Here is a 21558-nt window from a genome sequence, read left to right as displayed (position 1 = left end):
TCGAACCTGGAACCCTTCAGTCCGCAGGCCAACACTCTATCCACTGAGCCAAACCAGCTAGGGCTAGAGACCAGGCTTTATAAAATCAAATAGTAACAGAGTTAGTGGCTTATTTAATCCATCACTTTTCTAACATGCAAAATTATTGCTATAACTCTTTTTGCATAGACTCCAAGGTAAAAGGGGACAAAGGGTTAATTTCTGTATACTTTTTTTTTAATTTAGTTTCATCATCCAGAAAATGAGGTTTTCCAGTTAGGATGGAAATAATCTATACCAAATACAAAAAACAATATACATATTTAATACTCTACTGACAAACTGAGTTCTGCATTCTATTTTATTTTGATTCTAAATTTATACAATTGTTCAAAGACTTATGAAATAAATATTTTGGTTTTTGCAGGAATTATCTAGATAAGACAGATGCTGTAAAGGTAAGAGTACACAAGCTTTTTAAGGACACTTTACTAGTAGTTCTATTTTACCATCAACTTATATAATTTTTTAAATAATTGCTTTAGGATAAAGTTACCTTTTAGCCTAAATAACAGAAATGTTTATATAAGACTATGAATAAATCATTTCAAATACAGCAAATGAAAATAATAATGATAATGCTAGTTTTTATTTCTGCTTCTATTTTAGGCTCCAAAATATAGACAGAATGGCAAGTTGCTGGTGGTTGCTCCAAAGGGTAAGTGATTTATTACTTAAAAAAGAATATGTTTAAATAACATTTTGTCTTAAATATTAAGAAGATAATTTTTTTATATATATTTTTATTGATTTTTTAGAGAGGAAGGGAGAGGGACAGAGAGTAAGAAACATTGATGAGAGAGAAACATCGATCAGCTGCCTCCTGCACACCTCCTACTGGGGATGTGCCCGCAACCAAGGTACATGCCCTTGACCGGAATTGAACCTGGGACCTTTCAGTCCGCAGGCTGACCCTCTATCCACTGAGCCAAACCGGTTAGGGCTTAAGAAGATAATTTACTGGAATGGTTGAGTCTGGTTGAAAGACTTAGCAATTAATCCTTTATTATATTGTCTGTCATTCAAAAAATGCCTAAATATTTGCCAGTCAGGAATTTCTGTTAGGAACATCACTATTGATAAAATACTGAGCGTGTTTTTTTCTTCTCTTTCAGAAAAAGTGATGATTGAACCAAATGAAACAATGTCAGAGTAAGAAAATGTCTCTGGTTGTGCCACTGATCTATCACATGCCTTTTGAGCAATTAGAATTAGATAATACAATCATTTGTCACCCAATTAAATTTGAAAGGCCAGAAGTACATGGATTAGCACTTTGGCTTTGGCTTCAGTCAAAGCAATTGTTACTAGATAAAAGGACATTTAAAATGAAACATGAATTTTCATAAAATTGTAGAGCTATAGATAATATTCACTTTCTTTAAATGCTTAAATGCCAAGGATTCTGTACTTATGTAATTCTCATTGCTCATTTCTTTTTTTTTTTTTTTTTCTAGAGAGAGTGGAAGAGAGGGGGAGAGACAGAGAGAGAAAGACACATCAATTGATTGCCTCCCCCATGCACTCCGACCAGGGCAGGGACCAGGGCAGGCATGGAGTCTGCAACCGAGGTATGTGCTCTTGACCTTGACTGGAATCGAACTCGTGACAACTTCAGTCTGCAGGCCAGTGCTCTATCCACTGGGCAAACCCAGCTAGGGCCTCATTGCTCATTTCTATTTCCCTTTGATACTTGCTCATTTCTTTCAGAATATCTCTTTAAATGAATATTTATAAACAGATTTTTTATTTACTATGAGATGATTCATTACTAGTAAATAAGGAAAATACATTAATACCCCAAGTAGATGAAGAGGTTAGTGATAAAAAGAGTCATAGTTCAGTTTAAACTTAGTAGCTAAAGATTAAGTAGCTGATTCTGCTCATTTATCAAAGCCCTTCCTGATATGGTCATCTGCTACCACCTGAAAAAAATATTCTGTCATTTAGTCTATGAAAAATTACATTTTGAAAGCTGATCATAAAACACATTTATAGAGATCAATTATTGACAGGTTTGTAAGCACCATTCTGGTGGGATTCTATTCAAATTAATATTATTTTGGCTTATTGTGAATATTTTGGCTGGGAAAAATTTCATGTAATGCAATATATATTTTAACTTCATACTATCAAACCTAAAAATTAAAATTAGACTCCACCTTTGCTTTGTTGTAAATTATATATTAAATACATATTCTTATATTAAAGGGAGAGTAATGTATAGCAGATCAATGATGAGAATCTATATACTTCAGATTAAATATTATAGACAACCAGAAAAAATAAATGCTCTGTTAAATATATATATATATTTATATCCTACTAGAGGCCCAGTGCACGAATTTGTGCACAGGTGGGGTCCAGCCGGCCCGCCTCGATAGGAGCTGATTGGGGCCAGGCTGGGGGGGGGGGGGGGAGAGATGCAGGAGATTGGCTGGCCGGCCCCACCCCCGATGGGGGGGGTGGCAGTCAGGGGCCGGGCCAGCCAGGGGGGGAGGGGATTCAGAAGGTTGGAGGGGTGTTGATTGGGGCCTCAATTGGGCTGGTTGGCCGGCGCAATGCATGTCATAGTGACCAGTCATTCCGGTCATTCCATCATTCCCTTTGCTTGGCTTTTATTTTTATTTTTTACTTTTTTAAATATATTTTTATTGATTTCGGAGAGGAAGAGAGAGGGAGAGAGAGATAGAAACATCAGTGATGAGAGAGAATCATTGACTGGCTGCCTCCTGCACACCCCTACTGGGGATCGAGCCCGCAATCCAGGCATGTGCCCCTGACTGGAATCGAACCCGGGACCCTTCAGTCCACAGGCGGACGTTCAATCCACGGAGCCAAATCGGCTAGGGCTCTCTTGGCTTTTATACTAGTGTATATAGATTACATCATTGAAAACATTTAAATTAAAAAGTCTAAGACAATTTTAGTAGTCTTTGAGGGAAATATAACTTCCAATAATAGTAACAAAAGTTAATAGGTCATTAATGAAAATAAATTGTTTTGTCTACTGTGAGCCCTGTGTTCTGAGACTGTGATAAGCAATGTTAGAATTGGATTGGGAGTGATCCACACCCTGAAATAGTTATACCCCAGGGATAAATCAAAGGCAGCCAGGGCCAAAATAGAAAAGCAGAGTGCCTACTTTTTCCCTTGACCTCATTAATAATTGCATCAGCTCATCAAACTGTTTTTTGAAAGGGTAAGATGAGAACATTTCCTTAAATTTGCTTGCAGAGAAGAATTTAGGTTTGGTTTGGTTGTTTGAAGTGGATAGTTAGTGTAGCCATTAAGCTTCACCATTGTGTGGCGTTGTCACTTCAGGTTCCTTACCCAGAGTTGAAGGCAAACAGGATCAGTCCTGGGGGAAAAAAAAATGAGCAAGAAAATAGAAAATCGTGTGGGAACTAGTGTGGGAACCTTTGTTTGGGAACTAGTGTGACTGAACTGCAAAGTTGATGAATTTTCTCAGTGTAGCTTCAGATTCCACTTTCCAACCCCTACTGGCTTGGTAGTCTGGCTGGCAAGTGGATTTTGCCATAAGATCCTATCTAGCTTGGGTTAGAGGAAAATAAGAACTTTTCTTTCCCCACCAATTCTTTGCCTTAATCTGGTTGATTCTTCATGGAGCCGCAAGGACTTTATAAACCATGAATTTCAAACTCTGCACATAAAACTCACATTTATCATTTCCTTTTTTCCCCATAGACCCATGTGAGAGATTTTGTCCACTCAACAAATTGCACTTAATTAACAAACTTTTCAGTGGTAAAGGTAAAATATATCTTTAATGCTGAACAAAGTTTTATAGGTCTTGGACCTTTGATCTGTTGGGTTTTTTGGTCAAGCTTCTGAGCATACTTAAAGATGTGCGGGGGAAATGGCTGAAGCAGACCCACTGCACTCAGTGCTCTGAGCTGCAAACACTATATTTCTGTTATTCCATAATTACATGTTTTATCTTTTCTAAAATGAATAAGTTATTTTTTAGTTCCCATTTTTACACTTTAAGGACAAGACCAGGAATTGGCCAGCAAACTTTATATGTCAGCAACACAAGTTTCTCTAAATATAACTAAGACATTCTTAGAAAAGTAAGTTTTAATTAATTTTAGGCCCATTTTTGACAAATTATAAATCATTTTAAAACAAAGTTTAAAATATAAACTTCCTGAAAAAATTTGTTAATTCCAATAGAAATTTGGGGGCATTCCATAAATATGCCCAGTGCTCTTAAAAAGCAATTCTAAAACCTGGGTTATTTATCCTTTAGCATAAATACCCTCCAGTGAGATATCTAACTTGACTAACTCTCTAACCTTAGCAGATACTAAATTAAATATCTTCCATTTCCAAAGGATATTACATAAAGTAAAAACTTGAATCTTTCCTTAATTATAACTGTATTTAAATAACACATCTTTTAGAGTATACTGGTTATCTACATTTTTTAGTGGTTAGAGGCATTGTTACCATAAATAACATCACTTTAGCAAATGAAAATCAATAGATTACAGTTGAAGAGGAGATTGGCCTTTGGGCCTTTGAGCCTTTGAGTCTTTAAAACTGCATATGAGAAAGACTACAGAAAGTGAGCAGAAAGGTAATTCATATTTTATTGTTAAAATGAGGATTTGGCACCAATTCTCATATGTATTTTTATGGCATGTTAATGCTTCCAAATAGTAATATCCCATTTATTACATTGAATATGTTGGCTTTCTCCACGTGTCACTAATACTATCTAAAGAGCAAGTATCCAAAACTATACTAGCTAAATTTTCTTAGTCAATTATAAGTAACATATTTCATATTTAAAATATGTACACATATTTTCATCATAGTTTAACATCTTTTACAATTGATGGCATCTTAAACTTGGCAACGCTTTTTTTTTCTTAAATAATGGTAGTCTAATAAATATATGGTATTTTGGATCCAACAAAATACTATAATTTGTAAGGGGGGGAGGTAGGCAGTTAAGGCCTTTTACCTAGATTAGTTATTAGAGCAAATAAATTCTAGTAATCACTTGTAATGACCTTTGGTATAATAATGCGATAGATCACCATGCTAGAAATTGAATGTTTAAGTGACTTCTCAACTTTTCACATGTAGAGTTTCTTCTTAGATGTTTTCTTTTGCAATAGAAAATTGAGGGCAGAGGCAGATAAATGTAAATAATTTTTGCTGTGCATTTTTTGTTTGTTTTTTAATTTTTATTGATTTTAGAGAGGAAGGGTGATGGATAGAGAGAAACATCAATGATGAGAGATAATCATTGACTGGCTGCATCCTGCATGCCCCCCACTGGGGATCGAGCCTGCAACCCGATATGTATCCTTGACTGGAATCAAACCTAGGATCTTCAGTCCACAGGCCAATACTCTATCCACTGAGCAAGACCAGCTAGGGCTGCTGTGTATTTTGTGTTACCAGGGAGAGGACTTACTTTAGCAGCATGTACTGGGGAAGTGAAGATTCCATTCCATCCCATTGTATTAAGAATATAACAAGCTGTTCAGCCTCTTTGCTAAATCACTGTACAAGACCACTAACTTAACTACAGTACTAATGTTCTGGATTCACATTTCAATGGGGATAAAATAGAAAGCCACCATAACTTGGGGGCGGTAACACTTTATATCTTTTTATATCTTTCCATGCAAACTAAAAGTTTAATTTTTAAACTTGGTAAAGGAGACACATTAAAAGAATCTTAAAACTATGGAAAACAGACTTGGGGTCATTTTCCCACCAGCCTGGGTGCCTGTCTTTGTAAACAGAGTGCACCACACATGAATCCTCTGTCTCAGTGCACTGTTTACTGACATGAGGTTTCAGGCTTAGAGGCTAAGAGAGAACCCATTTTATTTCAGCTACTTAATGAAAAAGCAGGCTACTTTATATTAGGACCAAGATTAACATTAGTGTTGCACTCTCTCCATACTGTAGCATTTAGCAATGGTAAGAATGGATTTACAACATTTAAAAAAGGCTAGTATTCCTTAAATAGTTTTTTTTGTTATATATATATATAACATATATATATATATATATATATATATATATATATATATATATATGATGTGCCAAAGACATTCGTACTGATTGCTAATATGCTCTGTGTTAAAGAATACTGAAAACATTCTAAGAATCATTACACAATGGCAAATGCCTAGCAGAAATAGAATTTTAATCACCAGTAAAAATTATTTTTAATGCTTTCCCACAAAGAAGATACTGCATTTAGCTATTTAGTTTATTATTAGTATAATATATTATATTATACTGTGTGCTTATATTAAATAAGTGTGTGTGTGTGTGTACCCAAATAAAGCCTTAAACATAATTTTGACCTAGGAACGTATTTTGACTGTCTACTTTAACATTTAGGAAGGAAGTCTCTTCAAAAAATATTGAAAATAAGGTCTTTTTAAAGAATACTGAAAATAGAGTATCTTCAAAGAGTATTGAACATAAAGATACAGAAACAAATCTACAGTCAAAGCTATGGTCAACTTCCTTCTTAAAAGAAAGCACAGGTAATAACAATTGGTTTTGGTTTTTTTTTAGATCAACTGTTGCTTCTAATTAGCCTTCTTTCACCATGACCTTTGGGATGTTGACAACTCTATAGGTCTGGGGAGGATCATGGGAATTGGTACTTTTTCAAATTGATGTAACATATGATTCCGATATGCAGTCAGGTGTAGGATCCATGGAAAAATATTATATGAAATGATAGTAATAGAGTATTAAATTTTAGAATGAATTAAAATACCTAATGAAAGCAAACAAGTTCCATTCATTCAATGATGGTTTATTGAGTGCTGGTCACTGCTTTAGAAGCTGTGGATACAATAGTTAGCAAATAGGCAAGGTCCTTGCCCTTATGAAGTTTACATTCTAGTGGAAGATAGACAGCCAACTATTAAAAACCAATAAACAATATAAAACAAATACAAACAAAAAAGCAACACAATGTCAGGTTGTGATGGATGTTACAATGTTAATAAATGGCCCCTGGGAGAGGACTACCTTAGATCTAGGGATCAGGAAACCTCTCTCATGGAGCTCAGTGTGTGTTTGTGAATTAACTGAGGTGAGACAGTTCCTGTGACATCACACAGCCTTGAATTCCCTATTCTGATCTTTCCCTGATGACACCAGTGTGATGAGTCAATGAACAGGCTGGATACACACTGGGAGATCAGAGTGGCTGTGAGCTGATGGACACCACAAAGGACACAGAATCAGGTAGCCAAGCCACCCTACTCTTGGAAAGACTTTTTTTTAGTTTGTGTTCTCTTAACATTGTTTTCTCTTAAGCTCTCCTAGATTTCCTCATTTTCTCCTTTTTATACAAGTGTTTTCTATGTTATTTAGAGTAGCTCCAAAAGGCATCTCACAAGACTTCCCAGATATTCAAAATCTGACAAGAAAGGAATGATGTAGCACAAGTTAGTGTGAAACAGAGAGGTATCCATAGAGCCAAAGGAGTCCTATAGTAAACTTTTTTTAAAAATTACTTTAATAGTAGTATATTTTCATGTGTGTTGGGAAAAATAATAATATAAGATGTGGTTAATAATATGGCCCTAGCCAGTTTGGCTCAGTGGATAGAGCCTGCAGACTGAAGAGTCCTGGGTTTGATTCTGGTCAAGGGCACATGCCAGGTTGCAGGCTCAATCCCCAGTAGGGGGTGTGCAGGAGGCAGCCAATCAATGATTCTCTCTCATTGATGTTTCTATCTTTCCCTCTCCCTTCCTCTCTGAAATCAATAAAAATATATTTTGAAAAATAATAATAATATGTACTCTGGAGTCTAATTGACTCCCAGATCTACCATTTAATTAGCAGTGTGAAGCTGGGCAGGTTATCTAACCTCTCTGTCCCTCAGTTTCATCTATGCATGAAATAAACGTAAAACCTCTTTGGGTTGAGAGAAAATGAGTTAATATATGTAGTGTTTAGAAGAGTAATTGGATATAATGTGTTAGGATTATTATATGTTACTTTTATTAATCCATCAGTTTCATGGATGATATTTATGATCTAACAGTATATAAGTTATAAAAGTACATTCAAAGGAGAATATTAATTAGTACAGGTGATACACACACACACACATATATATATATATATATATATATATATATATATATATATATAGCAAAATGGATGAAGATAGTATAAGAATTACTGAAGTTTGGAAAGTGTTTCAATAGTTTGTACCATAGAGATTTTACCTCTTAAATATTTCTCTAATCTATCACTTACGCTCCATCCCTACTTTACCAGTGCCCTGTCATGTCTCTTATCTCGATTTTTAAAAGACAACTCTAATCTCTCCCCTTATTCTTTATTTTTGTCTTCCCTCAAATACACTTTTTACCGTGCTCTCCAAGTTTTCCCTCAGAAGTGCAAAATTGATCATACTTGTTTCCTTACATAAAATCTTTCATTAGTAGCCCCTTCATTCTTAAGATAGTCCCCAAGGCTTCTGGTCTACAAGACTCTCCATTATCCATCTAGCCCAGGGGTGGGCAAACTTTTTGACTCGAGGGCCACAATGGGTTCTTAAACTGGACCGGAGAGCCGGAACAAAAGCATGGATGGAGTGTTTGTGTGAACTAATATAAATTCAAAGTAAACATCATTACATAAAAGGGTACGGTCTTTTTTTTTTTAGTTTTATTCATTTCAAACGATCCGGCCCGCGGGCCGTAGTTTGCCCACGGCTGATCTAGCCCCTACCTACACTTCCAGCCACATCTGTCACCATTTCAGCCTTAACCTTGACCCTTAAGCAGCATCAGAGTGATTATAGTTCACACACATTCTTGCTTCTGTATTGGCTCATGTTGTCCCCTCTCCCGGGAAAAACTGATCCACTCAGACTGGACAGCTCCTGACCACTCCCCAGACTGGGGTGTGGCACTCCTTTGTTCTCCCATTTCCCTAGCACACATCTTCATCACTGTTCTTCCATACTCTTTTATAATTCTCCAAATGTTTCTGACTCCCCAGTTAGAGTTTTTGCAAGTACTCTCAGATCAGGGACCATTCATTTTTATGAAACTGGGACTCAGCATAGTGCCAGGCACTAAATGGGTAGTCACTCAGTGGTGCTTAGTTTTAATTGTAGGGTCATCTATGTTTGACTTAACATTAAGGAAAATCATTAATAATGTTATGTAACCTCTGGTTATATCTAGAATATTCCACGTGTGTTTCTTCCATGTGTGTGTGTGTGTGTGTTGAGGGAGAGAGAGAGAGAGAGAACTTTATTCTCAAGTAACCAAGGAGTGACATGACCTAAGAAGGACTATTTGCTTCTCAGCCTCTCCAGCCTTACTTTTACTCTCAAGCTCTGTATTTTGTATTTCCTTCTATAAGAATAATTTAAGAAATATGTTTCTGGCGGTAGAATAGCATTAATTTCTTTTTTCTTGAAATTATTCTTTATAAACAAAAAATATTTTCTATTTATTAAAATTTCAAGCACCAAACAGTTAACATTAGCATCAACTCATTGTTATAGATTTGGGTTTTTTCCTCTTTCATTTGACAGTTTTATTACCTGTTTTGAAAATGGAAACCAGTGCTGTTTAGTCAAGAAAAAATAAAACACACAAAACTCTAGAACAGAAAACCATATAGGCAACATGTACGCTTGTTACATTGTCATTTAGGAGTAAGCATTTAAAATTTTTGAACTTTTTAATATTTATTTTTTTTAAAAATATATTTTATTGATTTTTTACAGAGAGGAAGGGAGAGAGACAGAGAATTAGAAACATCGATGAGCTGCCTCCTGCACACCCCCCACCGGGGATGTGCCCGCAACCCAGGTACATGCCCTTGACCGGAATCGAACCTGGGACCTTTCAGTCCGCAGGCCGACGCTCTATCCACTGAGCCAAACCGGTTTCGGCTGAACTTTTTAATATTTATTGATTAATTATGTATGTTGTTTTAGGTGAGGTGGGCAAAAATGAAGTCATTGCAAAGCAGGAGAAAAATAATGAAAATTGCCTTCAGATTATTGATGATAAATTGTCCAAGTCAACAAAAGATGATGGTGAAGATGACACCAGTGATGAAAGTAATGAAGACAGTGGCCCAAAAAAGGACACTCGTGCCCCATTAGAGTTAATGGCAGAAGTAAGCTTTACTTGTGCATTATAATTTAAGATTCTTAAAAATATTAAAATAACTAAATATTATATAGCCTTGAGGATTTAAAAAATAGTAAAAAGATCCTTGCCATGTACAGATGCTTACCTAGCTACTCATCTCTCTTACAACCTTCACCAAGGGAGCAGTGAGAGAAGTTTCTAGAATTGACTGACAGTATTCTGGTAAAAGGAGCAGGAATAAGAGTAGATTTGGTATAAAACTCTTCTAGCACTGTTTAGAGGAATGCTTTGTACATAAAGCATGGGCACCATGCTAGTTACTGGGAATGTGTAGAAATAAAGACAGGTCCCACCTTTGAGAACTAACATGCACATATTATTTATATAATATAATTTATAATGAAATATGTGCTAGTAGAAGTGTTTATGAAATTCTCTGGGAACAGAGGATTAAGTGAGTAATTAAGAAAAGAAACAGGAGAAATGGGATAAAAGGAAGAGAACTGAATACATCTTAACAACTAAAAGGAAGGAGGAAGAGGAGAAGGCATTCCTGACACTGCAAACAGCATATGCAAAGGCATTGAAGCCTGAAATATCACAGGAAAAAAATGTACATTTACTGATAATTCCGTAGAGAACAAAACAATTTTACTTATTGTGGTGTCACAGTCTACCATTACTTAATATTACACAACTTCATGTATATTGTACAAACTTTATAATAGTACATTTTCATGTCCCCTTCTCATCCTTGCTATTATTGTTGTCAAACATTTTATTTCTATATATGTTATAAGTTCCACATGCATTATTATTATTTTTGTTTTAAAAATGGTCAATTATCTTTTTTCTAAAAATATTTTTATTGATTTCAGAGAGGAAGGTAGAGGGAGAGAGAGATAGAAACATCAATGATGAGAGAGAATCATTGATCAGCTGCCTCCTGCACACTCCCCACCAGGGATCGAGCCCAAAACCCAGGCATGTGCCCTGACTGGGAACTGAGCCATGCTTTCCTGGTCCGTAGGTTGACACTCAACCACTGAACCACACCGGCTGTGCTAAATGGTCAAATATCTTTTAAAGAGATTTCTTAAATTGGAAGATATCTTTTCCCCCCCAAATATGTTTTTATTGATTTCAGAGAGAGGAAGAGAGAGGGAGAGAGAAACATCAATGAGAGAAATATCCATCAGCTGCCTCTTGCACTCCCCCTAGTGGGCTGGCCATGTATCCTGACCCAGAAATCAAACCAGCAACCTTGTGCATGGGATGATGCTTAACCAAATGGACCACACCTGCAGAGCAGAAGTATATCTTTTTTGGAACCATTTCTGGTGTTCTTTTTTTTTCAGTCCACACCTTGGGGATATTTTTTTCCATTGCTTTTCAGAGAGAGTAGATGGAAGGGAGGGAGGGAGAAAGGGAGGAAAGGAGGGAGGGAGAGAGAGGGAAAGAGATGTGAGAGACACATCGACTGGTTGCCTCCCACATGCTCCCCAGCCAGGGACAGGGAGTGAATCTGCAACTGAGGTAGGTGCCCTTGACCAGGAGTTGAATCCATAACCCTTCAGTTCACAGGCTGTTGCTCTAACCACTTAGGAACATCAACCAGGGTCATTTCTGGTGTTCTTTATAGCTTTGTGAGGGTCCAACTCTTCATCTGATATTTTCCTTTTACCTGAAAAAAACACACAAAAAAAACCTCTTTCAGTGGGTATGGGTGGGTGGGAGGGAAGAGATCAACCAAAGAACTTGTATGCATATAGGCATAGCCCATTGGCACAGACAATAGGATGGTGAAGGCCTGGGGCAGGGGAAAGATGTGGGCTAGAAGGGATCAATGGAGGAAAAGGAGGACATATATAATACTTTCAATAATAAAGAAATTTTTTTAAAAACTTCCTTCAGTATATTTTATAGGATAATTCTGCTTACAGTGAATTCTTTCAGCTTTTGTTTGTCTGAAACAGTCTTAATTTCACCTTTTTAAAAAGATAGGTTAATTGGAGAATTCTAGGTTGCCAGGTTATTTCCTATAATTTGAAAGGTTATTCCACTGTCTAATACAGTGGGGCCTTGACTTACGAGTTTAATTCGTTCTGTGACGGAGCTCATAACTCACATTACTCGTATGTCAAATCTTAAAGTGAACGAGTGAGACACGTGATGCTGGGCTGATGTTGTGGCGTTCACTGTGACGTTCGCTGCGCCAACTAGCGGTGGGGTATCTGAAGCTGGCTCGTAACCCGAATTTTAGCTCGCAACTCAAAGCAAAAAATCGGCCGAGAGACAGGTCGTATCTCGAAAAATTCGTTAGTCGGGACACTCGTAAGTCAAGGCCCCACTGTACTGCTTTCTGAAAGATGCATAGTTTCAGAAAAGATGTCTGTTATTATCGTTATCATTAGTAATCTACATTATAATATGTCATTTTGTCTGTTTTTAATTGTTTTCATCTGTATTATTATTATTGGCAATTTGATTATGATGTGCCTTGATTCTTCTATTCATTGAGATTCTTGGATCTATCCATTTATAGTTTTCACCAGGATTGGAAAATATTCAATTAAATCTTCAAATATTTTTTTCTGACCCCTGCTCTCTTCATCTGGGCTATAATTACACATATGTTAGACCACGAAATATTGTCCCAAGGGTCACTGATGCTCCTTTTTGTCCTCTGTACTCTATTTCATTTAAGAAATTTTTATTGCTGTCTTCAAATTCATGATCTTTGCAATTATAATCTGCTGTTAATCCCATCCTTCTTCCCTCCCTCCCTTTCTCTCTCTCTAATATATGAGAATATAACCTATATTCATTTTAAACATTCTATTTATCATCTCCAGAAGTTTTATTTAAATATTTTGTATCATTTCTCTCCATATGTTCATATTTTCCTCTACTTTTGAGCATATGGCATATAAGAGCTACTTTAACATGTTTGTCTACTATGCTATCATTTTTGTCAATTCTATATCAGTTTCTATTAAGTTTTCTCGGTCTTTTGATAGATAAGGTATAAATATATAGCTTAAATATATATTTTTAGCAAAAACATTTGAAAGTTGCAGACAATATAAAACATCACCCCTAAAACTTGAGCATGGGTCTCTTAAGAATAATTCATTCTTCAAATTAACATCATACCCTTATCACATCTAAGAAAGTTATCAATAATGCTGTAATAAAGTATATTATATTCAAATTGAAACTTCCCAATTTGTCTTTAAAATGACTTTTATAACTGGATTTTTTTTCTCCAGTCAGGATTACATCAAAATTCATGTTTTTAGTTACTTTTTTAAGCATTTCTTTATTTTGAATGTCACAAATAATTTAATATACAACCAATTTTTTAAAACCTGTCTTCAGCCCTGACCAGTTTGGCTCAGTGGACAGAGCGTCAGCCTGCAGACTGAAGGGTCCCAGGTTCGATTCCAGTCAAGGGCATGTACCTTGGTTGCGGGCACATCCCAGTAGGGGGTGTGCAGGAGGCAGCTGATGTTTCTCTCTCATTGATGTTTCTAACTCTCTATCCCTCTCCCTTCCTCTCTGTAAAAAATCAATAAAATATATTTAAAAAAAGAAAGTGGTAGTACATATATACACTTAAAAAATAAATAAATAAAACATGTCTTCAGCTTAAGTTTGAAATCTTAAATAACTTTCATGAAAGTCTTTATCCAAATATCCATTGCATGAGTTTCTTAATTTCACTGGCTTTTGAATTATTAAAGAAAATATGTTTATATTCAAAACATAAAATAGATCAATGCAAATAAAAAATAGATCAATGTAAAGGAGTCTTTGAAATGGATCCCATGCACCTTTTATTTTTGGAAGCTAATATTATTAATATAACACTTCATTAAATAGAATGGAGCCCGGCCAGCGTGGCTCAGTGGTTGAGCGTCAACCTAAGAACCAGGAAGTCACAATTCTCTTCCTGGTCAGAGCACATGTCCAGGTTTCTCAAACCCCAGTGTGGGTGTGCAGGAGGTAGCTGATCAATGATTCTCTCGCATCATTGATATTTCCATCTCTCCCTCTCCCTTCCTCTCTGAAATCAATAAAAATATATTTTAAAAATAAATAAATGCAGATACAGATGTTTAAAAAACTAGACTGGATATTAGTTGATATTAAGAAATTCTTGTTAATTTTGTTTGGTGTGATAGCAATAATGTGATTGGCTTTTTAATCAAAGTGAAATGAGGTGTTATCTATAAACTACTTTTAAATAGTCTAGGCAGAGGGGGCAAAAGATTATGCAGTGATATTGATAAAGCCAGATTGGTAAAAAGTTAATTTTTAAAGATAAGAATTGGGAGCATATATTTCTTTTACAATTTCCTCTACTTCTGTGTATATTTAAATTTTCCACTGATTTCCGCAGCCAGTTGGCCTGGTGGTCAAATCCCTCTAGTGTTAACTACAACAATTAAGGCTTGGCTAGAACAAGACTGCGCACAGAGACCACAAGGGGGTGCACCAAGAAAGCATAAAAGATGCGGAGACAAAAAAACATGACAGAAATGGAGGATATGGAGCTAAGAATCGCAATTTTGAGGGCTTGCCATAAATTTGTGCAGAGCCTCACGAAAACTAATGAGACCCTCGATGCTACGATAAAGAAATTAGAAAGTAAGCATACACGGACTGAAATAAAGAATATTATACCCAATAGCAGACCAGAGGAGCACAAGAATCAAACCAAAGATTCGACAAAAAACACCCAATTGGAAAAGCAAAATGAAAAAAGAATCCGAAAGTGTGAAGATAGTGTAAGGAGCCTCTGGGACAGCTTTAAGCGGAATAATATCAGAGTCATTGGAGTGCCGGAAGATGAGAGACAGCAAGATATTGAAAACCTATTTCAAGAAATAATGGCAGAAAACTTCCCCCACCTGGAGAAAGAAATGGACTTACAGGTCCAAGAAGCGCAGAGAACCCCAAACAAAAGGAATCCAAAGAGGACCACACCAAGACACATCATCATTAAAATGCCAAGAGCAAAAGACAAAGAGAAAATCTTAAAAGCAGCAAGAGAAAGAGGCTCAATTACCTACAAGGGAATACCCATACGACTGTCAGCTGATTTCTCAACAGAAACTTTGCAGGCCAGAAGGGAATGGCAAGAAATATTCAAAGTGCTGAATACCAAGAACCTACAACCAAGATTACTTTATCCAGCAAAGCTATCATTCAGAATTGAAGGTCAGATAAAGAGCTTCACAGATAAGGAAAAACTAAAGGAGTTCATCACCGCCAAACCAGTATTATGTGAAATGCTGAAAGGTATCCTTTAAGAAGAGGAAGAAGAAGAAAAAGGTAAAGATACAAATTATGAACAACAAATATGCATCTATCAACAGGTGAATCTGGGAATCGAGTGAATAAATAACCTGATGTACAGAATGAACTGGTGACTATGGTGAATCAGGGACATGGAGAGGGAGTGGACTGACTATTCTTGGGGGAAAGGGGGGGTGGGAGATGCGGGAAGTGACTGGACAAAAATCATGCACCTATGGATGAACTCAGTGGGTGGGGAGTGAGGGTGGAGGGTGGGGTGGGAGCTGGAAGGAGGGGAGTTATGGGGGGAAAAAAGAGGAACAAATGTAATAATCTGAACAATAAAGATTTAAAAAATAAAAAATAAAAAAAAATAAAAATAAAAAAATAAAAAGTTGGAAGTGCTAGCCATAGCAATCAGACAAGAAGAAGAAATAAAAGGCATCCAAATTGGAGAGGAGGAAGTAAAACTCAAAAAATAAAAAATAAATAAATAAATTTTCCATAAGGATTTAAAAAATATAAACATAATAAAAATAAGGGCAATAACAATTACTTGAAACTAAAAGATATTCTTCTAAGTGACACATGAATTAAACATTTAAACTTATAACATTTAAAAATAGTTATAACCATAACACTAAATATTAAAACATTTGAAAAATGCTTGAAATTTCAAATGTTTTGATGATAATGATGACTCAAGAGTGACAGTAAATGAACTAAATATTAACACCAAAAACTAGAAAAAGAATAAAATAAACATAAGGAAAAGTACAAAGAAAATAATTAAAGGAAAAAATTAATAATTCAAAGTGCAAACCAAATTATATCAATTTAAGAGCAAGATATTGGAAGAAAATGACATAGATCAAACACTAGATATTATAATTAAAATGGAAGAAAACTATAAATAGGAATGAAAATGAACGCCTTAACCTTTTACAAGAATCAATTTTTAAAAATGTAAGACAATTATTGATCTGAATAAATAAGGATTCTGATGAAAATTTTTTATAGAAAGAAGAATTCTGTTTATATTAGGAAAATATAATCTAATACCCATGGAAGAAACTTAGAAAACTGGTAAAGAACTGCCTCTTACAATGGCACCTGGGTATTAACAAATATATGGAAATGTGTGAGAAGTGTTTTTGTTGTTGTTTAGTTGTTTTTTGTATGACTCGATGCTCATGTCTCTTGGAGAGTAAACCTAGTGTATCTACATATGGTTCAGGATGTCACACACAAGCAAGAACAATTATCTAAGTGTAGGCTATTTTTAAGGGAAGCAGTTTAAATAATAATAAAATATTAGTTTGGTAAATTACAGCCTAAGTAAATAAAAAACATATAAGGATATTTAATTCCATGGGAGAAAATGACCATGATATGTGAACATAAACATGATGTATTTTTAAAAAGTTACTGAACAATTCTAGTTTTTGTAAATATGTGGTCATTTATGGAAACAATATAAAGATGTAAAAATAAACATCTCTGGATGGTAGAAATATAGAAGCTTTTAAATTGGGGACAGAATGAGTATATTTAGCTTTAAAATTTTCTACATACAAAAATGTATTACTTTGTAACAAGAAAAATATTTTAAAAATATTAAAAGCAAAATGGTATGAGTGCAATACTAAAAAGTAATGAATATACATAATTGTAAATCTTCATTTTTTTACTGAGTATGATCATGTAATTATGGACTAAGTTCACAAGTAAAAGCTGTATCTGAACCAAAAGAATATTAAAGTGATTAATGTCTTCACTATCTTCTCCGGTTGAATCAGCCTATGTATCCTCAAATTGTTCAGTAGTGTATGTATAGTGTGGCTGCAGAAAAGTAGAGGTATCATTCTACATATGTTGCCCTGCCATGAGAAGTCCTTAAATATTCTTAATTGATTAACTGATTACAGACTCACTCCTGGAAAAACATGTGTAAATGTTAAAAGCAAAATAGTTAATCATTAATAGAATATTTTCTAGGGAGTATACAATTGACACTTAAATTCTCTCTGAAATTACTTATCTGGAGAATTTCTTAATGTTTTCCAGTTCCTAAGAGCAGAAATGAGCCAAGACTACCATTTGGCTAAAAAATTATGTCAAATGAGTAAGTACAAAATACTTTCTGTTTTCTAATCTTCTCTTTGTTTCTAAATACATTCCATAATACATAAGATGGTTTGATTATCCTAAGTCCAGTGAATTTCCCTGATGGTGTCTCAGTGATTCCTTGACAATAAATTAGGTTGATTGGTATGAGATCAAGTAAAAAATAGATCTGGTTGGAATAGATCGTGAGGAAGATGAGGAAGATAGTGAAGAAGACAGTAGCGGGGAGAGTGAAGGAGAAAGCAGTGAGGAGCCGAGTGAAGAAAGCTCTGATGAATGTGAAGATGGGTGATGAAAGGTGCTACTATGGTTTAATCTTCATATATTTTAACTAAAGTACGATAGGAAATATCCAAACTGAAGCAGAGAAATTTAATAAATATTAAATTTATTTAGTGGTATTAATTACCACTAATACCATGAAGGTAAATCAAAATCCTTACCTTTATGATAATGGGTAATTGCTGTCAGGTAGTGCAGCAAACCTTATTTAACATGCAATTATTCCACCAATATTTGAGTGCCTACATATGTCAGGCACTGGAAACATAGCAGTCAACAAAACAGATAATGATCCCACATTTATATCTAGTATCAGGCAGATGATAAAACTCATATAAAGAGTGTGTCATAAATAATAGGTTCTATCTAGGAAAATAAAGTAGGAACAAAGGAATAAAAGTCCTGGGAGGAGGCAAAGCAGTTTCAAATAGGATGGTCCCGGGAGACCGCATAGAAAGACTTGAAGTTGAGGAACTAGTCATGTGGGTATCTGGAAAAACTGAGTTCCAGGCGGGACTAATAGCAAATGTGCTGAGAGGCAAGTGCGCCTGACAACAACCAGGACCATACAACTGGAGAAAATAAGCAAGGGAAGTGTGATAGGAGATGAAGTCACAGAGGTCATGGGTTAAGGTTGTGCAGATTACATAGCACCTTTTCACAGCTTAGGGCCTTCACTTTTTCTCTGAGTGGGAAACCGTTGGACATTTTTGAGTAGAAGAATATTACCCAACTTTTTTTTTCTTTATATCCTTGGTTTTTAGTGGTTTGACTTGACAGTTGTGGTTTTTCTTTGTCTTTATACAACGGGAGGCTTGAGAGGTTTCCTGAGTTTCTTAATTCTGTGGGTTGATGTTTTCATTACCTTTCTTAGCCATTATCTTTTAAAATATCACTTCTACTCTGTTCTCTTTCTTTTCTTCCTAGATCTTCAATTATACATAAATTAGAGTTTGTTTTCATAGTGTCCTACATGTATCTTATACTCAGCTTTGTGTTTGTTTTGGTTTTTTTCCCCCATTTCTTTTTATTTCTCTGCTTCAGTTTGGATATTTCCTATTGTACTTTAGTTAACTTATCCTCTCTTCTGCTGTTAAAACTATTTTATATCACTCTCTGTTTGCACTTAAATACATCCATGGTATAATTGTTGGTGTTTATCGCTTTTGTGCATTTTTCCTTACTCTGATCGACAGTTTCAATCTCATTCTGAGGAGCCTGTTTGCTGAAACATTTTGACCATTAGTAACACACACTCTGTTGTCTATTTTCAGTCCTAATCTATGAACCAGAAAATCCTGAGGCCAAGGAGTTCTTAGTACTTATTGAAGAAATGTTGCTGATGGGTAAATTTAAAAATTGAAATTCATTCTTTCTCATAGAACTATGAGCAGTCACTATTTATTTAAAAACCCATTATCCCAGGAGATTGCCAAAGTACATCCTCAGGATGTGGTTAAGAAAAGGCTAATGGTCATCTTGGATGGTTATTGAAACCAGCTTGTCCTTGGTGGATGGTCAAGATGACTTCCTTTTCTCTGTGGGATGGAACTACCCAAACAAAGTGGGCTTCCTGGGCACAGGCATTTGCACGACAGTGTTCAGAGGGAATAGAACATGCCAATTGCCCCTTGTATTAAAGGGACTATTCCACAATTCCAAGGAAAGCCAGTGCCCTCTGAATTATCCTATTCTGTTTAAGAATTACATTCATAATAAAAAAATATTTTATAGATCTGGTTGGAAATTTACTTTCAGTCCACAGACATCTTTATGCCAGTAAGAATATAGTCTTATTTGTACTACTATAACCCTTTATACAGTTAACAAAGTTCAGCTCAGTTCTCATGTCCCCAAAATACACATTTCTTAGTGGAGGGAGAAGCAAGAAGAATTTCAATTTTTCAAAAGAGTGAAAATGTTAAGAAACATATTAAGTGATTCTCTTCCTTTCTGTGGCAGAGAAAGCTCAAAATCGTGAGGAAGATGGGGAAGATAGTGAAGAAGACAGTAGCGGGGAGAGTGAAGGAGAAAGCAGTGAGGAGCCGAGTGAAGAAAGCTCTGATGAATGTGAAGATGGGTGATGAAAGGTGCTACTATGGTTTAATCTTCATATATTTTCATTACTATATAGCATGGAAATATAAAGAAGAAAACTGCATTTTATTATTCTTTATTTGGTATAGAGGTACTTTAATTTATCCATATTAGTTTGAACTCCTTCCTAATATTAAGGTCTTGATTCAATGTGAGTTACTCAGAGAGGAAAACAATTTATATTTGAAAACACATCGCACTATGTGCCAGGTACTGTTCTACACACACTACTTAATGCAACAAACCCATGAGGTAAGTACTATTGTTATTCCCATTCAGCAGATGAGAAAACTGAGGCACAGAGAGGATGGGTAGCTTGCCCCGGCATCATATACCTATTGAATGGTAGAGCCTGGATTTGTACATGGACATTATAGCTCCAGAATCATACCCTTAGTCCCTCCATGACCACCTCTTTAGGTATTTTTATATCATTTTTTATTTTCTTTATAACATATATCAGTACCTGACATTCTTATTTAATTACTTGCCCTTTTTATCTTCTCCCTTCCAGTCAGGAAACGTAACCTCCTGAAGTACGACTTTGTCTTTTTCACCATTGTATTCCTAGCAACTGCACAAGTACCTGGAAAATAATAGGATGTATACACAAAGTGAATGAATGTAGTGAAAATTAATGAAATGTTTATATTCTTTTATGAAACATTTACACAACTATATTACACCTTTGATGTATTAATCTAAATTATTTTGCTGATTCTGTATTCCTCGATTAATTTCTGCCATCTTCAAAATAGGTTGTAAGGTAACTAAGGTAAAAATAAGAAATATATTCCTAAGTAATTTGTTTTCAGTGTGCCAGTCTGATTTGTGGATGTGTATTTTGAATTTTTATTCTTATATCAGATGTTATATCCAAAATGTTTGCAGCATAGTTTATTCTTTGGGCATTTTGTAGCCTGCTAACATTTAAAGGAAGAACTTCTGCACCATTTTATAGGAGTGACTGAGATAAATGAAGACAGATATGTATAATCCTCTAGTTACATAAGAAGTCAGATAGCACTGGAGGGCTGGCTGACACAGACCTCACAAATGGCTCTTCCTTTTATTTGTGGTGGGGGGTTGTTATTCCTCCCCACTATAGCAAAACCACCATATGTCAATCTGATGATGCTTACCTGAGTATAGAGGTCCTCTTCCCCCACAAGAAGTTCATAAAATACTCTACAACTGATATTGCAGATTAGTTACATTAATGAGATTTTAGTTTTCTTTTAAAGGAACGTGAAAGTTCTGAGAAAACAACTATCTGAACAGTCAAAATATCACGAGGTTTGCTCATACAAGATAATCATATCCCACTCTTCCTATTCTTCATTCTTCTTGCTCTCCTTAACCAATGTAACTTAGGGTGTTGGCAAAACTTGACATAGGTATGTAGTAATAATAGATACAAAATAATCTGCCAAGTATTATTTTATTATTTAATTCACTGTCTTCTCACGATAGTTCTAAGAGCATGCTATTATTATCCCTGTAAGTGATATGAATTGAATTGGGGATGCTTGGAGATATCCAAGAGTAAATGTTAACGGGTATT

At 35.4% G+C, this 21558-nt stretch overlaps 1 protein-coding gene and 1 long non-coding RNA gene across 2 annotated transcripts; both read left to right on the top strand.

Moving 5' to 3' along the window:
* The first annotated feature begins 390 nt into the window (after positions 1 to 390).
* Positions 391 to 1530, top strand: LOC111823157. Its single transcript, XR_002826167.1, has 4 exons — positions 391 to 437; positions 649 to 697; positions 1155 to 1191; positions 1497 to 1530. It is a non-coding gene; the product is annotated as an uncharacterized LOC111823157 (long non-coding RNA).
* A 39-nt stretch (positions 1531 to 1569) lies between these two features.
* On the top strand, positions 1570 to 20763 carry ERICH2 (glutamate rich 2; the record flags this gene model as incomplete). The annotated part of the gene is made up of 7 exons (XM_023743733.1): positions 1570 to 1610; positions 6436 to 6584; positions 10025 to 10209; positions 17556 to 17613; positions 19172 to 19243; positions 19860 to 19987; positions 20509 to 20763. Coding segments are annotated over 6 exons (627 nt in total), but the record flags the coding sequence as incomplete, so codon positions are not given.
* Positions 20764 to 21558: the final 795 nt, after the last annotated feature.

Source organism: Myotis lucifugus, unplaced genomic scaffold, assembly GCF_000147115.1.
Source record: "Myotis lucifugus unplaced genomic scaffold, Myoluc2.0 scaffold_5, whole genome shotgun sequence".
Lineage (NCBI taxonomy): Eukaryota > Metazoa > Chordata > Mammalia > Chiroptera > Vespertilionidae > Myotis > Myotis lucifugus.
Note: the sequence above shows the minus strand (reverse complement) of the source record. Positions and strands in the feature narration are given on the sequence as shown.